The 21,096-nt window shown below is 44.7% G+C and overlaps 1 protein-coding gene across 1 annotated transcript in view; it reads right to left on the reverse strand.

Annotated features, from left to right (window-relative positions):
* Window positions 1–21,096, reverse strand: part of ROPN1L (rhophilin associated tail protein 1 like) — a 70,936-nt gene that overhangs the window by 44,428 nt on the left and 5,412 nt on the right. Inside the window, exon 2 of the mRNA XM_082259655.1 lies at window positions 9,044–9,200. Within this exon, the coding sequence (XP_082115781.1) occupies window positions 9,044–9,174 (131 nt within the window). The 5' untranslated portion in view covers window positions 9,175–9,200. The remainder of the gene's footprint in view (window positions 1–9,043; window positions 9,201–21,096) is intronic.

Below are 21,096 nucleotides of genomic sequence, written 5' to 3' on the forward strand. Positions count from 1 at the left end.
CAACTTGGCACTGGGCAACTTTAACTGACAATTGCGCAGTCATGCAATGCTCTACCCAAACAAAATTTACGTCCTTTTTGTCCCAGAAACAGAGCTTACTTTTGGTGGTATTTGGTCACCTCTGCGCTTTTTATTTTTTGCAATATTAATAAAAAAAGAGCGAAAAATTTGTGAAAAATTAACATTTTCTACTTTGACAGTTAAAAAATATCCAATATATTCAATTTTTGTCATATATTTAGGCCAAATGTATTAAGCTACATGTCTTTGACAAAAAAATTCTCAATGAGCGTATTTTTAACCAGTTTAAGACCGGAAGATTTTACCTAAATTAAATTTATGTTCTTTTTTTCGACACAAATAGAGCTTTCTTTTGGTGGTATTTGATCACCTGTGCGATTTTTAATTTTTTAAAAAAAGGGCGACAATTTTGAAAAAAACTATATTTTTCACATTCTGATATATAACATTCCCCAAAAAAATTTACAAATCAACATTTTTTAACATTTTAGGCCAATTTGTTTTCTGCTACATATTTTTGGTAAAAAAAAGGGCAATAAGCGTATTTTGATTGGTTTGCGCAAAAGTTACTAACTATGGGAAAGATTTGTCATTTTTATTGTTTTTTTGTCTTTTTTACTAGTAATGGCGGCGATCTGCGATTTTTTGCCAGACTGTGACACTGTGGCAGACAGATCGGACCCCTGACTGACATTTTTGACACTTTTTGGGGGACCAGTGACATTACTACAATAATCAGTGCTAAGAAATGCACTGTTACTGTAATAATGACACTGGCAGGGAAGGGGTTAACACTGTTGTTGATCAAGGGGTTGAATGTGTGCCTCATGCTTACTGACGTGTGTGGGGGAAGGGGGTTGTGTGACAAAGACACAGATCGCAGGTTCAGCTATGCTGAATCCTGTGATCTGTCCCTGTCTGTCGCAGAGAAGATCCGCCCGCTTTGTTTACACAAGTGGGCGGATTTTCTCAGTCTTTCCCCGACGACTGGGGAAGAGAGAGACGGTGATCGCCGTCTCTCCTCCCCTGGCCCGACTCCTGCTGTGTTTAGACACGAGCCTCCGGCGGCGCGCGTGTGCCGCCGAGACAGCAGGGAATCCAGCGACGTAGGTCTACGGCGCTAGACCCAGGGCTGCCACCTTGCTACAGTAGCAGCAACGTGAGCAGTCCTAAAGTGGTTAAGTTAGTAAACTTACTTTGTGTGTCAAACACAATTTACTTCTTTGAATTCTGTGACACATATTTACTATGCCCCATGACTAAGCACTGCTGTGTCACACATTTTCACAGAGCCTGCCTTCTGAACCACAGAGGTACTGAGAGAAGGAGTTTCAGGAGGCGTAGTCGCGGAGCCGAGATCTCCGTCATTTATCTTTTCATACACCCGCCGCCGCTTTTATATTTACTAGCCCAGATCAGGGAAGTGACAGGGGTAGGACTGGAGATGACTCATATTGCTGCCGAGCTGTTTTTATGTAACCGCCGCAACAGCTGAGTCTGTGTGATGTACACACACTGCCGTGAAAAATCCATACCCTCCGTACATGCGCACTAGTCAGCTCCTCAGCTGTTCAATGACGTATCCACAGCTGTGAGCATGCGCACTGCTACGCTGCTCAGCTGTTCCTGACAGGAAGTGACGTGGGTATGAATTTCTCACGGGGTATAGTTTTCTAACGTTACACCGGTTCCTATATCTCACGACTGACATAGATGACATAAGAAAATCCACCTTCCATTTGGAAAGTTTACATACAGCTCCCATATAAAAAAAACTCAATAACCAGTCCCAACTCATCTGTTCAGAGCTCTACAAGCTTAATATACTGCAAATTCTAGTCTGTTTTTTTCCGATACCTTAGACATGTTGTTTACCCACCCACCCACCCAACACCTTATCAAACTTATTGGGTACTCCTCTGTTAGCATATATGGCCTTGTTAAAAGGCAGAGCTTTATTCATGAGCATTTTCCAGGCAGGAACAGCAGGAGCCGTGGGTTTTTTCCATGTGAGAATAATATGTTTCCTACCGTAGTAAAATAGCCGTTTGGAGGGTATGGATCAGCTATTTAGGGGCTTAGGAATCCACCAGACCCAAAAGACACACTTCTACAGATGGCCTGATACAAATTGTGGTCATTTCTTGAATGCATTGTGTGACTTCTAACCAGAACTGTTGTATGGCTGTGCAAAAATGTGGGTGAAATCTACCCTGGAGGAAGTACACCACCAGCAATTAGGTGATTGAGTGGGGATAGATCCTAGCCAATCTGGCTGGAGTGAGGTATATTCTATGTAGAAATTTGTACTGTTTGAGATGGTCTCTAGACGACACCAGTCTGGAAAAGGTAACCTCTCAGAGATCATCCCAATCATCCCCATCTAACTGAGGAAAAAATGCCACCCAGATTACTCTACAAGGAGCAAGAACTCTGCATCAATACACAATTCTTTGTATATATTAGATAAAGCCTTAGTTAGAGTATCATCACAGAGAAAGGCCTCCAAATCGCTCATGCAGATAGTGAATACAGCAGAACAAAATTGGCACTGGCACGGCGAAGTTGCAAGACAAGTGCTAATTAGGTAATCAATATGTAGCTTTCACGACATCAAATTGAAGAAGTACTCAATTACGCACTATATCACCAACCATTTTAACACCAAATTTGGTGCACATAATCAGATTTTTTTGTGAAAAAAAAATAAGAAATTGTAATCTTTCAAAAACTTGTGGCAAAAAATAAAATCTTCCATGCGCTCAACATGCCTCTCAGCAAATACTTGGGGGGGGTCTACTTTCCAAAAAGGGGTAATTTGCGGGGTTTTAGCACCTCAAAAATGTGATGGGCAGCCAGAAAGTAAAATCTGTGTAAATTCCAGTGTATTTACCATAGTTTGTAGACACTATAACTTTCACACAAACCAATTAATATACACTTATTGATATTTTTTGTTTTACAAAAGACCTGTAGCAGAATACATTTTGACCTAAATGTATGACAAAATTTTATTTTATTGGATATTATTTATAACGGAATGTTAAAAATATTGTTTTTTTTTTCTTTTTTTTTTAATTTGTATTTTTTTTTTTTCTTTTCTAGTCCAAAAAATAGAAAACCCAGTGGTGATCAAATACCACCAAAATAATTTATTTGTGTGAAAACATTATATAAATTTCATTTGAATACAGTGTTGCATGAGGGAACAATTGCCAGTTAAAGTAGTGCAGCGCTGAATAGCAAAACATTCTCTGGTCATGAAGGGGGTAAATTCTTCCAGAGCTTAAGTGGTTATTTATTTTTGGTTTTGTTTTAAGATACACTTAGCCCTTAAATAAGGAACATATGATGATTTTCCAAATAACAGTCAGAAAAAAAAAAAAAAAAAAACAATACACAACAAACAAAACAAAAATTGGATTTTTGACTTACTGTAAAATCATTTTCTCTTAGGTTCATTGACGGATGCAGTATATCAGTAGGGTAATACCGCTCCCTACAGGAGTGAGAAAACCAGGCAGAAAAAAATTTCTGGCTACGCCTATGGGCAGTCCCTGGGGGTATACCCTCTCTCTTCCTGCATAGGATGTCAGTTTTGTATCAAAGCAGTGTCAGAGAAAAACACACCAACCCACTCAAAAAATAGAGGGGCGGGTACCGCGTCCGTCAATGAACCTAAGAGAAAAGGATTTTACGGTAAGTCAAAAATCCAATTTTCTCTATCGTTCATTGACGGACGCAGTCCTCTGATGTATATCAGTAGGGACGTCCCAAAGCAGTACCAAAATGAGGGGTGGGAACCAGAACACAGAAAAAACAGTCCCCCAAGGCCAAAATGGCCAACCAGCCAACACAGGATACCTCAGAACAACCAGATGAGGTCCACCTGAAAACAGAAAAAAAACACCCTCAAGGAAGGCCAGGAAGCCCCCTAAACCGCAGCCTGCTAAACCTTGTGGCCAAAGGAGGCATCCGCAGATGCCATCACATCCACTTTATAAAATTTGGTAAAGGTGTGAACAGATGACCAAGTCGCCGCCTTGCACACCTGAAGCACAGACGCCTGATGGCAAAAAGCCCATGAAGCACTAAGCACCCGAGTAGAGTGCGCCCTGACAGGGAAGGGGGGAACCTGACCCCTAATGGAATAAGCCTGCACCACTCTCTTTCTGATCCATCTGGAAATAGTCGCAGCAGACGCAGGCAGCCCCTTCTTTGGGCCATCCGTGAGCACAAAGATCGAGTCAGACTTGCGAAAAGACTCAGTAGATGTCAAGTACACCTTGAGCGCCCACACAACATCCAGGGAATGCAGAGCAAATTCCTTAGGATGTTTTGGCTTAGGACATAAGGAAGGTAACACTATGTTCTCATTTAAGTGAAAACTGGAAACCACCTTCGGCAGGAAGGACGGATCCGGCCGAAGTACCACCTTGTCCCTGTGAACCACCAAATAGGGAGAACGACAGGACAGCGCCGCCAGTTCCGACACCCTACAGAAGTGATGGCCACCAAGAAGGCCACCTTCTGAGACAAGGTAAGCAGAGGGACCTCCTGAATATTCTCAAAGGGAGACCTCTGGAGAACCGACAGCACCAAATTAAAATCCCATGGTGGTAGCGGAGGTCGCACCGGAGGCACCAAGTGTCGCACTCCCTGTATGAAAATACGCACCAGGGAATGGGCGGCCAATGGCCTCTGGAAGAAAATAGCCAAGGCCAAGACCTGACCCTTGATAGTACTCAAGGCCAACTTTTGATCAACTCCCCGTTGAAGGAAGGCCAAGATCCAAGCCACCGAATAGGAGCAAGGGTGGATCCCAAACAATTCACACCACGCAATGTACGACTTCCACGTGCAACGATAAATCTTCCTGGAAGTCGCCTTCCTCGCTTTCAGCAAAGTGGGAATCACTGAGGCAGATAAACCCCTGTCCTTCAGCACCTGGCTTTTAACAGCCAAGCCGTCAAAGCCAGCGACTGTAAAGCAGGATGGAAGATAGGCCCTTGAGAGAACAGATCCACCCTGAGAAGAAGTCTCCACGGGGTGTCTGCGACAAGCCTGACCAGGTCGGCGTACCAGGCCTGACGAGGCCAGTCCGGAGCCACAAGAATGACCAGAATCCCTTCCGCCTCTATCCTGCGAACAAGTCTCAGCAGCAACTTGAGAGAAGGAAAGGCATATATCAGCCGGTACTGACCCCAGGGGGCTACCAGCGCATCTGTGGTGTCTGCCAGAGGGTCTCTGGGAGCGGGCGACAAACCTTTGTACCTTCCTGTTGATTCGAGACCCCAGCAGATCCACATCCGGAGTACCCCAGAGAAGGCACAACTTACGAAACACCTTCGGATGCAGGGACCATTGTCCGGCATCCAAGGCCTGTCGGCTGAGGTAATCCGCCTGCCAATTTTCCACCCCCTGAATGTGGACCGCGGAGAGAGCCAAAACATGGCGCTCCGCCTAACATAGAATGTCGGCCACTTCCAGGGCCGCAAGGACACTCTTGGAGCCCCCTTGGTGATTGACGTAAGCCACGGCCCTGGCATTGTCCGATCGAATGCGCACAAGACAACCCTCGAAGGAGGACACCATCAGTCTCAGGACTCTCATACAGGTCTGAAGGGAACGGCCGGTCGTTGGTCAACAAACGAACCGCTGACTGGATCTTTTGGAGTTTTTCCAGAGGAAGAAACACCCTGGCAGACGATGAGTCCAAGGTCAGACCCAGATAGACCAGTCCCATGGAAGGGGTCAGAGTCGACTTTTGAAGGTTCACGATCCAACCAAACTCCTCCAGAGTACGCATGGTGACCCGAAAGTTTTCCGACAGCAACGCGGGCGACTCCGCACGGAGGATCAGATCATCCAGGTAGCCCAGGACCGATATCCCCCTCTGTCGCAACAGTGCCAGGACCGGGCCCAACACCTTTGTGAACACCCAAGGAGTGGAGGCGAGACCAAAAGGGTAATGCCACAAATTGATAGTGATCTTCTCCCATAGCAAAACGGAGAAACCGTTGGTGAGCAGCACAGATCGGAATGTGAAGGTAGGCATCCTTGATGTCTATCAAGGCCAGGAAGTCTCCCTGATGTAGGGAAGCCACCATCGTGCGAATGGTTTCCATCTTAAACTTTTGAACACGCACAAACACATTCAGTGCCTTTAGGTCCATGATCGGCCGCACCTTGCCCTCCTTCTTGGGAACCGTGAACGGGTTGGAATAAAACCCGCAAAAGCGTTCCACGTGCGGAACAGACACTATCACTCCTTGCTGTAGCAAGTCCTGCACCGCCCCATAGAGCGCTCGCAAGCGATCCAGGTATAGGCGGACATTGGAAGGGAAAAACCTGATCGGAGGAACGGATCGAAACTCGATCTTGTATCCGGACCGCACAACCTCCCGGACCCATTTGTCTGGGATCCGGGCAAGCCACACGTCCGAGAACTGGCAAAGGCATCCCCCCACCCCAGACACGGGTGAGGGCGCACCATCAGGCCGACGGGGCCTTGTCCACAGGTCTGGCAGAACCGGACTTCTGTTTCCCAGCCCAGGGATGCTTGGGAGCACCCGAGGGAGCCTTGAAGGGTTTCGCCTTATCGGCTGCCCATGAAGGATGAGAATACTTCCTGTGAGCCGAAAAGGATGGACCCCACCGACGGCGAGAGTCCCTACCCCTGGAAGCCTGCGGGAGAAAGGTACTCTTACCCCCCGTAACACCTTTAATAATGTCGTCCAGGGTAGCCCCAAACAGACGGTCCCCCTGAAAGGGGAGTTCCGTCAAGGCCTTCTTAGAAGCCTGATCCGCAGACCAACACTTCAGCCAGAGCATAAGCCTCATGACCACCGCCGAAAACGACAGACGACCCAAAAGGGAAGCAATGTCCAGCGCAGCATCATAAGCATACTGTAGCACCAGCACCATCTGGTTCAACAGTTCCCCAAATTCAGGAGGGAAAGGCTGGCCCTCCACGTCCAGGCGAAGCAGCTTCACCCATTCAGTCACCGTTTGGGTGACAAGGGCCGAAGCAAAGGCAGGTCGTAGTGCAGTCCCCGCCATAGCGTACATGTTTCAGGCCACAGCCCCTGCCTTCCTATCTTATGGGTCCTTAAAGGACGGGTAATCTTCCACTGGAATCACGGTAGCCTTGTTAAGTCTGGACACCGGGGGATCCACCTTAGGTGACACCGACCACTTCTTCACCAGAAACTCCTCAAAAGGGTAGCGCCTGGTAAACCGCCTAGACACCCTGGGAGAACGTGTCCGCCGCTCCCTTTCTTTGGCAAGTAGGCCAGCAAAATAAGTGGGGAAGGGAAAAGACTTTTCCACCCTCGGGGACTTATGGGTGCTGAAGGCAACCCGCGCCCCAGGAGTGACGACAGCCGCATCCTCCAACTTTAGGGTTTTGTGCACCGAAACAACTAGTGCGTCCACCCACACCTTATCCTGCACAGCAGAAGAGGCAGAAAGCTCATCCTCACTATCAGAGGAGGCACCTTGCGGGGTACCCGTGTCTGTGATGGCTGGCTCAGACTCAGATTCCGAAACATCAGAGGAGACAGGGGTGGGGGGTGGGGGGGCGTTTCTGCGCACCCTGCCCTCTAAAGGCCCCCTTCACCTGGGACACAAAAGCTTCCAGGACTGCTGAAATCGCATCAGTGGACAGTTGGGACCCGGAGGGCCCTGCGGCCTCTGTGAGGGGATCAGGTGGAGACACATGGTCTGAGGGGTCCATGTTGCACTAATAGGACCCGCCAGCAAAATTTGAAAAAAAAAGAAAGAAAAAAGTTTTTTTTTTTTTTTAATGGAACGTCCCCACAGTGCTACAGCACCCCCCGGAGGTCAGGCCCACGCTATGGACCCCGGCAGAGAGAGAGAGAATAAACCCCCAGCAACTCACTGTTCCTGAAAAATCAGCAATCTTCAGGAGGTCTGCATGTGTCAGCGGTGGCTCAGAAAAGGAAACCTGAGCTAGAAGCTTCCTGGGCTGAAAAGAGGGGCTGCTCCTCCCCCGAAAAAAAGGCCTCCAGGCACACCCACGGGCCTTCCCAGCAGAAATCCACTGCAAAATGGCTGAAAACCACCCCCCCAAGATGGCCACCTCCATAACTGCAGACAAAGGCTACAACAAAATGGCCGCCCCGCTACCCCCAGCCAGCCCTACCACGTCATCCAGCCCTGGAGGGCCCGCACCAGTGATCGATCAGCGCAAACGGTGCACACCTCGGCCCCCCATGTGGCCTGCACACCAGGCACCAGCTTCAGGTAGGCCCAGAACTGTCCCCTACGCGAGGGGGGGGGGTTAGGTGGGGGCGAGGAGGGGGGGGGGTCACAAAGGACAGAGGGAAACCCAGGAGTGTGAGGGTCCGACCATCCCAGAGAGAGGGCCCGTGTCCGGCGGGTGCCATCTCATGACAGGACCCCACGCCACCGGAGTAGGGGGGCTGTCGGTCAAATAGGAACGCTGCGACATAAGCCCAGACCCTGTTGTGTGCGTCCTGGTAAGACGTTTAACTTGCGGGGCCAGTCCCCGTCCAGTGGATCTATGTTGCGGCCGACCCAGCGAGGAGCTAAGGCCTGCACGCGCTCGATGGCCAGACTGAGGTGACCACTGGATATGGGGGTCCAGTCTGTCGCCCAGCTCAGCATATTTGCTTGAAGATCTCACAGGAAAAAAATTCCGGAGAAAAAAAAAGACTAGCTAAAAAAAAAAAATCTACATAAAAAAGTACTCCCCTGCCAGGACCAAAGATCTCAGCAAGGAACTAGGTCCTCACTCCTGACTAGGCCGATCAAAACTGACATCCTATGCAGGAAGAGAGAGGGTATATCCCCAGGGACTGCCCATAGGCGTAGCCAGGTTTTTTTTTTTTCTGCCTAGTGTGCCTAGTGTCCTACTCCTGTAGGGGGCGGTATTACCCTACTGATATACTGCGTCCGTCAATGAACGATAGAGAACAAACTTTAACTATTGGTAAACATTATAAACTGGACAGATTTTCAATAGTTCATTACTTACGCAGCAGACCACTGGAGGACATCATGAGGCTGTGTCCTAATGGCAGCCTTTGTGAATTGCTTTAAGATGTCTGGAAGTTCTGGTGGAATATCAATTTGCTGAGAACAAAACATAACTTCAGGTAGAGGCATGGCTGCTTATGTCGTTTAATCCTGTGCTAACAAGAAAAATAAGCAAATAATAAAATATGTATTTACAATCTACCAATAACCTTCAAATGCTTGTATTAAAAAAATAAGCAAATAATAAAATATGTATTTACAATTTACCAATAACCTTCAAATGCTTGTATTAAAATGATTTGTAATACATTTATAATAAAATAGATCTACACCCTAAACAAGTTAGATCCAGTCTTCCAATGCAATTTGTATCATAAAAAATATTTTGTTTTCATAAAGTACTGTTTTTACCTTTTTAATATTGAATTTTATTGTTACTGATCTCCTTCAGCCTCTTTCAGTTGCTTCTTTTTATATTAACATAGTTACACGCACATCATCCGACAGAAATTCTTTTAAAATGGCTGTAAACCCTTCCATATACCTAGTGAAGTGACTGGCCTCGTGATACACAGAGTTGAAAAAAATCTCCCTACATAAGTTTGCACCTGTCTATCTGCAGTCTTCTCTTCTCTACATCCGTTCAAAGTGCTGAATTTTTGAAGCTTCTAGAGCTGTAAAAAAAAAGGGGGCGGAGAGCAGAAGTTACACTCTGCAGAGCTCAGTGAGGAGAGCTCTGAGAGCTGATTGGAGGGAAGGGACACACCCCCCTCTACACAGCACACAGGAACAGAGCTGAGGCTGGCAATCAGCAGGAGATCCCTCCTCTGTCACCTTTTTTCTCTTGGTGTCAGGAACACTTGTCAGAAGTGATTCATGCAGATAGCAGAGGAACAGGATAGCAGACAGAAATTAAACTAAAGCCCCGTACACACGTACTGATCGTCGGCCGAACGATCGGCCGTCTTTTGTCCAGGGCTGTCGTGTCTGTTGAAAACTGCAAAAGACTGCACACGAATTTTGTCGGCCAACAACAGCCGACTGCAGAAGTGATGTCATGTGATGGTTAACTTTCCTTGTCTTTTTTCTTTTCTGAGCATGCCCAGTCTTGCTAATCTGCTGTCTGTCGGCCGAAATCTGTACTGACTGGCAAACAATCGGCCGTTCTGGTGTTGGCCAACAAAAATTTTAATGCCTGCACGACAGATTCTCTTCGGCCGAAAATGCGCTGTCGGCTGTCGGAAGCATCATACTAACAAGCCTACAATCGGCCGATCGGTCGTCGGCCTAATATTTACGGCCGACAATCGGTACGTGTGTACGGGGCTTTAGTGCTCTGGACTGAGACAAGTTCACACTATAGAGGAAAAGTCTTTATTCATATTCCATTTCTCAGGTTTACAACCACTTTAAGGAAAGATACAGATTTAAAACACTGAAACATTGCTGCCTAAAGTATAACTAAAGGCACTTTTTTTTTTTTTTTTAGTTTTGGATAGTGGGGAGATGGATTGTCTTTATCCTTGCTGGGGAGATTTACCCTCTCTATTTGTCCTGTTTACTATTATCATTAAAAGTGAAAGTATAAGAAAATCTCAAATTTTGGGTTGTCACTAGAAAAGTAATAGAGGGAAAATATTCCAATAGGAACACTAGTTCTGGTGACCTGGGGGTCCCTGACAGATTTCCTTAATTTGCAGGGATTTCCCCTCACTTCCTGTTTGGCTATGGAACAGGAAGTGAAGGTAAATCTCCCCAACAGGACAAAGATGGCAAAAATAAACCTTATAGGGGTTATAACCATCCCTTACGCTATGCAAAATAAAAAAAATGTACCTATAGTTCTACTTTAGGTGTATAGTTTAACAAAAGGACATAGCTTGTATCTGTGCACTGTCAGTTTGTAATTGTAAGTGGTGATTAAAGTTGTGTGAGAAAAAAAAAAAAAAAGCATGCACTTACATTTACAGTAAATACCTTCACCTGCACTTGAGATTTTGTCTGAAGCTGGTTTTTATAGCTCATCTTCAACTCTATTGTTCCTTTAATAGCTTGTTTGGGCCAATGTGGCCCAAACAAACTATTTAATGCACTAATAGGTGCGCTTGCTGGGAGCGCTATAAAACTGTATGTAGCCTCAGTGTTCACGCTGTGGGATTTGAGCTTTCAGTGCTGGAACACAGTGCAGTATACTGTATGTAGCTAAGGCTATATAACATTAATACAGTGCGCCCAGCAAGCGCACCTGCAGTAAATAGTTTGCTTGGGCCAGCTTAGCCCAACTGAACTACACTGTGTAGTGTAAGGCAAGTTGTGTTTTTGAGGATTAATTTCAATGTTGAACAACTACAGTGCTCTTGATTAATCCAACATTGTAATAAACCTCAAACCTGAATATTTAAAAAAGTAAAAGTGAGGTTTTGAATTTCTTAGGAGAATATATATGTGTCCACAAGTATTGGGCAACTGTTAGTGTGCAGAATTATTATGCAACTAAATGAAAAAGGAAACTTGTTCCATCTCACTTCTTTATTTTCATCTGTTCAAGTGAGAATAATAAAAAAACAAAAAATTTACAAATAATGTCTGTCAGTTTCTTGATCAACGTTTTTTGCAGCAGCAACCACAGCCTCCCAGACACTGTTTAGAAAGGTGTACTGTTTTCCTTCACCGTAAATCTCCCATTTAAGAAAGGTCCACAACTTCTCAATAGGGTTTGGGTCAGGTGAAGAAGGGGGCCATGTCATTATTCTTTTATCTTTAAGGCATTTATTGGCTAGGCAGGCAGTGGAGTACTTTGATGCATGCCATGGAGCATTGTCCTGCACAAATATCATGGTCTTCTTGAAAGATGCAGACTTTTACCTGTACCACTGCTTGAAGAAAGTGTCTTCTAAAAACTGGCAGTAGGTTTGGGAGTTGATTTTAAGTCCATCTTCAACCCAAAAAGGTTCAACTAGCTCATCTTTATTATTACCAGCCCATACCAGTACCCCACCTCCACCTTGCTGGTGTCTGAGTCGAAGTGGAGCTCTGTGCCCATTACTGATCCAGCCACAGGCCTATCCATCTGGTCCATCAAGAGTCACTCTCATCTCATCAGTCCATAAAACCTTTGAAAAATCTGTCTTCAGATACTTCTTGGCCTTGACGTATGAGCATGAGCATGTGCATACCCCTGAAAGCGATAATTGTGCAATGGTTACCAGCTTTCAGGGGTATGCACATGCTGGTATCAATTTCCTATCCATTTATCTTCTGCCTGAATGCACCTGTCGCATTTAATAACAATTTCAGTTGCCTATATAAATGTCCCTTTACCTCCAGCGGGTGGAGGTCTGACGAAGGAGCTGAGCTCCGAAACATGTAACCACCCGCTCTATTGGACACCAGCCGCTGCATCCACACCCTGCCTTCAGGAAATCTCATGCCGACCAGGCTGAGACACAGACGAAAGGACGCATCTACAGGAAGTGGATCACCGGATGTCCTCATTTTAACCACTCAGCACAGCAGATAGGAAGACTCCAGACAGATCTTTGCTATGCCCATGTCACATTTACCAAATGTGAGTGCTTTTATACTTTTACCTAATAAATACTCAGAGCCTACTGCACTTAGAGGCGCCTTGTCTTTTTATCTTCATGAAAATCAACTACTGCTAGTTGTGCAGTACTTAATTGTTGTTTTATTATGGTTAAATATATTTTTTAAAATAATCTTTATGGTCACTGTGACCTATGAGCCCTTTTATCATATATATGTAATAAAGTTTGTCTTTTAAATGTAATTGAATTGTGTTACCTAACGTTAAATTACACAGCCTATAAAGTCCTATACTGCCATTAAGGGGTCCTGTTCCCCCCTGTACTTTTTTATCAATGACTATAAAAAAAATTAAAAAAATTCCACTGTATATACCATAGTTTGTAGGTACTACAACTTTCACACAAACCAGGCAATATACACCTATTGGGATTTTTTTTTTTATCAGAATACATTTTTGCCAAAACTTATGAAGAAATTAGATTTTTTTACATTTTTTTATTGGATATGTTTTATAGCAGAAAGTAGAACATATTGGGGTTTTTTCTTTTTCAAAATTTTTGGTCCTATTTTATTTATATTGCAAAAATAAAAAAAAACTGTGGTAATCAAATTTCACCACAAGAAAGCTCTATATTTGTGAAAAAATTATATCGATTTTGTTTGGGTACAGCTAAAGTAGCGCAGTACCAAATAGCAAAAAATGGCCTGCTCATGAAAAGAGTAAAGTCTTCCAGACCCGAAGTGGTAAAGAGACATTAGGGTTAAATGTGAAGATTAGCTTTAACTAACAGTGCAAGCAAGGTTCTGAGTTGTGCAAGGTCTGCTGTTTAAAGTGCAAAGTTTATAAAAAGGACATATTTTAACAGAAGAAGTAGCAGAGCAAAGAAAAGCCCTGATACTAATCTATAACACTGTGGTGGGGCTGTGATTGATGTGAGTGCGCAAAAATTGCTGTGAGTGGGCAGAGATAGTTGTGAGAGGGTTTTTTGTAAAGTGTAGTACGACAAAAAAAACATTGTTAAAACAAGGGCATGGCATATCCCCAAGGGATACTGGGGTTAAAAGCTACAGCATGTAAATTGTAGCAGGGTTCTAATTTATAAACCGCCCTATAAAGCTAGAAATAACAATGGCTTCCCTGACTGGTAATGCGATTCCATGCACATCTTGCTCTACATATGTACTTCTTAGACCGCCATTCAGAGGCGAACAATGTGAGTAAGTTTTTTGTTGGAAGCACAGACACTGGATCTAGATTGGAAACACTGCAGAGCAACTACCTGAAGAAGAGTTTGGACCTAACCCAACAAGTATTGGCATAAGCCAATATAGAGGAGAGTAGAGACATGCAGATGGTGGGGTCGGAGGCAGGTGGGTGGTTTACAGTTAGAAGATGAGGTAGAAGGAAAAGTGTTATTGAGAGGCTAGTCAGAGGATATTAGTTCAGGAGTAGCAGTGTTGGAATGGAATACCTCCTCTAGCATCCTCCAGTGGAATGACTGCTCCAGTAAGGACGGGAACAGGTCTTTATGCAAAGAGAGGCAGGTACTGGCATTAGAGTCTCAGTTTATGGAACAGCAGACTACTCTATTAGCACAAACAGCAAACTAAAGGGGTTTGCTGTTTCTTGGGTACACAGGTTTGATATGTTCTGAATTGAAGTTGACAGATTGTTGGGTGGGAATGGGGAAGACCAATCTGTCAAGGTACAAATTACAAAATTAGAGGAAAATTGAGCATACTAAAAAAAAAATATTTCAGAGACCTAGGTGTCATAGCTAAAGAAAAGGAACTCCAAGGTAGTGTTTTCAGAAATTCTTCCTGTGCCATAAGCTACACCAGAGAAGCAATGAGAGCTTAGGGCTCTTTCACACGGGCGGTCCGATCAGATCCGCCTGTCAGTTTTTTAGGCGGATCTGATCGGATGCCCCATTCAGCCCTATGGAGCAGCGGATGTCAGCGGTGACATGTCCGCTGACACCCGCTGCCATCCGCATCCGATCCTGTCCGTGAAATCCGGACGGATGGAAACCCTATTTTCCATCCGTCCTGGGGATCGGATGGGATCGGATGAGAGCGGACAGGCAGTCCGCTTTCATCCGATTCAACACAGAGAGCAGCGGGAGCTGTGACACCTCCCTCTCCACACTGCAAGCGGAGACGGAGCTGTCATCTGCGGCTCAGCAGGGATCGCGGATCGATCCCCGCTGAGCAGCACGGATCAGCCTACGGAGGCAGACCGTGTGAAAGAGCCCTTAGGGTGTTGAACAGGTGACTGGGAATCTTGTGTAAGAAGGAGGGCTTTGGCTTTCTGGAGAACTAAACTGACATTTTGGCTGGTAACTGACTCTACTGTAGGGACGGACAGCATCTAAATTGGGTGGGTAAAGCTCTGTTGGGAAGAAAATGTTTAGAAGGTTGGAGAAGCTTTTAGACTAGGATCTAGGAAGGTAGGGATCAGAAACGAATATGCTATATGGAGTGCAAGGGTCTATGGGGAACAGGATACGGGGGGGGGGGGGAGGGGGTTCATAGTAGGGGAAAATTAACTCAAATTAGAAAGCATAGAAATTGCATCACCCAAGTCCTATAGAAAAAAGAGTAGTAGAATCAAGTTTTAGATACAAAATTAATAGTATTATATTTGATTTAAAGCAATTAAAATGTATGTTAATTAATGCAAGAAGCCTGCAAACATAAAAAAAGAAGTAGAACTTCTGTTTTTCAAAAAGGATGTTAATTGTGTGGTAATAGCTGAAACCTGGTTGGACAGCACACATGACTAGGCTGATAACATCAAGAGGTACACTATATTTCAGAGGGATATAACTGGCAGAAGAGGTGGAGCAGTATGTATGTGAAAAGCAACCCGAAAGTGAGTATGAGAGATGAAATCACTAATGAGAACTGTGATGGGGCAGCGTCATTATAGCTGGATCTCCATAAGAGTGCATCAAATAGTAAATTACTCTTACATTTACAGGAAAAAGAAACATATTGGAATGATACGATGACAAGAACTCCAAATATTAAAAATGTTCCTTACAATATGACACTCAACGGGACCAAATATTTGCAACAAAGAGCACAATGCAAGTGGGAGTATTTTAAACGTTAGCTAAGCAACCACCCCCACCCCCACAAGAACACACTAATCAGTGCTCGCAGCTTTTGGCTCAGATGCTGGTTTTCCAGCATGTCCCTTCAACAAAAGCCGGTCCCTAGACCGGCTCCTGTCGGAACGGATGTCAGCCGGTTCCTGCTGAACCAGCCTATATTAAGAAATGTAATTGGGATAAAGATATCCTAAACAACAACAAGCATGCAGACCCACAACTGGGGGGTTAGAACAGAAGGAGCATGTGCCCCCGTGCGGTCTTTCCATGTGGGTGGGGGGGACGCATGTCCAGCTTGGATCAGTTTCATACCAATGTAATAGTAGCACAGCGCGGGGGCTTGCTAGGCCTCCTTCACCACAGCTTCCACAGGATGCTCCATATCCTCCTAACTCTCGCCCCTTCAGTGACTGCCTGGCTTGCAGGATGCTGGCGCTTGTCTTTTGTGGGTGGAGGAGGAGCCGCACACAGTGATTGGCTGAGGGCCCCATCTGTCAATCATATTGGCCCCACCACTAGACTCTCTCCGGGCAGCAGGCAATGTCAGAGTGGACTAGAGTGGCTTCACAAGTTAAAGGAGAGGGTATCTAATCTCCTGTGCTCTACTACTCTCAACAAATCAATCCACACACGCCCAGCAAGGAAACTCTACATCCAGACTAAGCCACAATTGCTGTATGGTGTCCATTATGTGTGCAAACACCTCTTATCTGAAAAGGTGACAGCAGCAAAAACTTAGTGAGCACCATTGTAAAGACAAGAGAAAAAATCATGACATGAAAAATTGTTCCAGCAAGTTATTTATGCATTGCTTCGTTCGTATACTTAAAGCGGAGTTCCGGGCACAAAATCATGTCTTTATATTTAATGGCATCCGCTTCCTTATCGTTCCCTGTACAAGAATTGGATATTCCCGGCCTTTTTTTTTTTTTTACTTACCCTATTTCAGAAGGTAATATACTCACCTTTACATCCACTTCCTCCTTCCTCGGCCCGCGCCGTGACTTCCTGTCCCGCAATGCATCCTGGGACGTCTACGTCACTGCGCATTGCATCCTGGGAGCGACGAGTAAGAGCTCCCAGGATGCAATGCGCAGTGACGTAGACAGCCGCTCCTTTTATCGCGTTATTTCCAAACAGGAAATGACGCGATGTTAGTCGGAGCACAGTGCGGATGGCGCCATATTTAAAAGAAGAGAATAGCTTTATAGGGACGGCAACTTCCTCCACGCCGCCATCCCTATGGAAACCCAGTACTATGCCGATCACATAGTACTGGGCATGCGCGAGATTTCGCGCTGGATTCACCGCCCTCCTCCCACTAGAAGCAGGAAGCAGGGCAGACATTTCCCCACTGCGGACTCGGCTCACCAGGACAAAGATGGCGGCGCTCTGAAGAAATTATATAAAGTAAGATTTTATGCTTGCCTAACTCGTATTTAACTATATGAAACAGGATTAGCGGATATATAAAGGTCGGAGGGTTACTGTTTGGGGGGTATTAAAAAAAAAAAAAAAGATTCTGTGCCCGGAACTCTGCTTTAACAAGCTTATACATAACTTGTTTATCTTTAGGAAGAAGGAGCTTTGTTCACACTACTGCAATTCTCTTTTGATGCGATTTTTAGTGCGATTATATAGTGCGACTATGGATTTGGTTAACATATTCTATGAAGCCAAATTGCACTGAAATCGCACTAAAGTAGCACAGTAACCATTTCCAAAATAGCACCACACAGAGTTGCATTTATGTGAATGGGCACCATTAAAAATAACGTGGCTTCCCTTGTTATTGGATACTGTGTGACTCAAGTCGCACCAATGTGAACCATCACTTATGTGATTTTTCTTCTTTTCACATTAGGGGCTCATTCACACCGGATGTGTTGAGCTGTGTTGGTCTGCATTGATCAATGTAGGCTCAACACAAGAGCACAAAGAAAATAATTGTTCTCTATGTGCCCTGTTTACACCATACACGTGTTGGTGTGTTGGGTAAAAATACAGCATGTCCCATGACTTCTAATAGAGGCCTTGTACAGGAGGCTGTCTGCTGCGATATAGTCCCTGCACTATGCTGCTTAATTGTGGTAAGAGAAGTTACATGTGCCTATAGACATCTCTTGGAGTCTACCAATAGCAAATACTGTAGCTACTGACTTTAAAAAAAAGGACAACCACTTGTCCAGGGATCCAGCAATGTCCTCAACCGAGCTAATTCTTCAAACAGCTTCGAGTGCAGGTGCTGGCTTCTTTAGGGGAAACAGGTAGTGAAGCCTTGTGGGTTCACAGCCGGTTTCCTACTGAGCAAGCATGAGCTGCACTGCACCTTGTGAATGGTCCCATAGTCCTCTGGTAACTGTGATGTGTCCCAGAAGACTGTGGGGTCTTTTTGTAGGGAAGGAGGGGGGGCTGAACTTCTGGCTCAGATCGCCGCACCGCCGTCAAAACCAGGTACCTGCTTCCCCCTTCCCTACAAAAAGTGTCAAATAAAATGTGGCAGTAGAGCGAGGGGTTGGGGAGGATGCACAGGATGTACTCTCTTAGGTGAAGTTCCGCTTTAGCATGGTTTCCTGCTAATAACAACTCCATCCAACCCAATTTTATTACAGTCCATCCCCTCTCCTAGTTACAGCAATTCCTTGCCACCTTAAAGTCACAGCACCTTCCACCCGCCTCCCTGATCACTGTGCCTTTCTGTCAGCTACCAGTTGAGTTCACAGCACTTCTGAACGCAAACCTCTCCTCCTTCTTATACAATGGGGACAATTATTATTTGACCCCCTGCAGATTTTAGAAGTTTGCCCACTCAATAAGAAATGAAGGGTCTATAATTGTTTTTATCATAGGTGTATTTCAAATGGGAGAGACAGAATATCAACCATAAATCCAGAAAAAAACACATCATACTAATTTTATAAATTGAGTTTCAGTTCAGTGCGTAAAATATGTATTTGATCCCCTACCAATGATAATTCTGGCTCCCACAGACTGGCTACAGCATGTGCTCATGTGGTACACAGATTAGTCCTGTCAGTTTAAGAAAGTGCTCCTAACGACAACTTGTTATGTGTATAAGAGACACCTGTCCACAGAATCTCTTTCTTCCATTCAAATCTTACCATCATGGGCAAGATCAAAGAGCTGTCAAAGGACTTTAGGGACAAGACTGTAGACCTGCACAAGGCTGGATTGGTCTACAAGAGCATTAACAAGAAGTTTGGTGGGAAGGAGACAATAGTTGGAGCGATTACTCGCAAATTGAAGAAATACAAAATAACCATCAATCGCTCTCGGTTTGGAGCTCCGTGCAAGATTTTGCCTCATGGGGTAAGCATGATCATGAGAAAAATGAGGGATCAACCCAGAACTACACGGGAGGAACTTGTGAATGAGCTCAAGGCAGTTAGGACCACAGTCACGAAACAAATGATTGGTAACAAATATGCTGCCATGGATTAAAATCTTACAGCGCCCGCAATGTCCCACTGCTCAAGAAGGCATATGTACAGGCTTGTCTGAAGTTTGCCAATGAATAACTAAATGATTCTGAGAAGGATTGGAAGAAAGTGCTGTGGTCAGATGTGGCCAAAATTAGGCTCTTTGGCATTAACTCGACTCACCATGTTTGGAGGAAGAAAATTGCTAACTATGACCCTAAGAACACCATCCCTACAGTCAAGCACTAAGCTCTTTGGCATTAACTCGCTTTGGCATTAACTCGACTCGCTGTGTTTTCAGGGAAAATTTTTTTTATGACTCTAAGAACACCATCCTTACAGTCAAGCAGGGAGGTGGAAACATTATGCTTTGGGGCTGTTTCTCTGCTGAAGGTACAGGCCGACTTTGTCGCATTGAGGGGCCAATGGATGGGGCCATGTATTGTAAAATCTTGGATGAGAATCTTCTTCCCTCAGAACACTGAAGATGGGTCATGGATGGGTTTTCCAGCATGACAATGACCCAAAACATACCACCAAGGCAACAAAGGAGTGGCTTAAGAAGAAGCACATTAAGGTCATGGAGTGGCCTAGCCAGTTTCCAGACCCTAATCATTTAGAAAATTTATGGAGGGAGCTGAAACTTTGAGTTGCCAAGTGACAGCCAAGAAACCTTAAGGAATTAGAGAAGATCTGTAAAGAAGAGTGGACCAAAATCCCTCCTGAGATGTGTGCAAACCTGGTAACCAACTACAAGAAACATCTTACCTCTGTGCTTGCCAACAAGGGTTTCTCCACCAAGTACTAAGTCATGTTTTGCGTGGGGATCAAATACTTATTTTACTCATTGAACTGCAGCTCAATTTATAACATTTGTATCACAATTATAGACCCTTCATTTTTTTGTAAGTGGGCAAACTTACAAAATCTGCAGGGGATAAAACAATTATTTTTCCCACTGTACCAAAATTCTACCCCCTCCATAATTTCCCTCCTACTCACCTTTTCATCATATTTAATTATGCTGCCTCTGAGCCATGCACCTCTCACTGCCCCCAGGGGGTGCAGTTTGACATCTTTGCCCTTGGCACTGGATAACCTTGTCCCAGCACTGCCAGCATAGATTTATGATAAGCGGTTCTTTTTTTTTTTTTTATTCATTCCTTAGATTTTGGTTTATTGGACTATTCAAACATATTCACATATTGATGGTAAGTCATAAGAAGAAAAACAAAACAAAAAGGGGAAAACATCCCGACACTGGTACAGAGAACCGAACAGCAGTCTAACAACACTGCTTCTTACATAGTTACATAGTTAGTGAAGTTGAAAAAAGACACCAGTCCATCCAGTTCAACCTACTGTATGATGAGTGTGTGTATGAGTTTGCTGCCAATGGTACATCGTATACCCTCGTATGTTGTGGTCATTACAGTGCCTATCTAATATTTGAAACTATCAATGCTCCCTACTGATACCACTGCTTGTGGAAGAGAATTCCACATCCTTACCGCTCTGATGGTAAAGAATCCTTTATGCAGTTTAAGGTTAAACTGCTTTTCTTATAATTTTAGTGAATGGCCGAGTGTCCTTTTATATTCCCTTTCGCTAAAAAGTATGTTCCCTATGCTAGGGTTGGCAGTACAGTATTTGTACATTGATATCATTTCCCCTCTCAAGCGTCTCCTCTCCAGAGAAAATAAGTTCAATGCGTGTAGTCTTTCCTCATAACTGAAGTCCTCCATTCCCTTTATTAGCTTTGTTGCCCTTCTCTGAAGTCTCTCCAGTTAAAGCACATCCTTCCAGAGAACCAGTGCCCAGAACTGGACAGCATACTCAAGATGTGGCCGGACCAGAGTCTTGTAGAGTGGGAGAATTATCGTTTTCTCTCTGGAGTGAATCATCCTTTTATACATGACAGTATTCTGTTGGTTTTGTTTGCAGCA

This window comes from Pelophylax lessonae (genome assembly GCF_965119305.1).
Source record: "Pelophylax lessonae genome assembly, chromosome: 5".
Taxonomy (NCBI): Eukaryota; Metazoa; Chordata; class Amphibia; order Anura; family Ranidae; genus Pelophylax; species Pelophylax lessonae.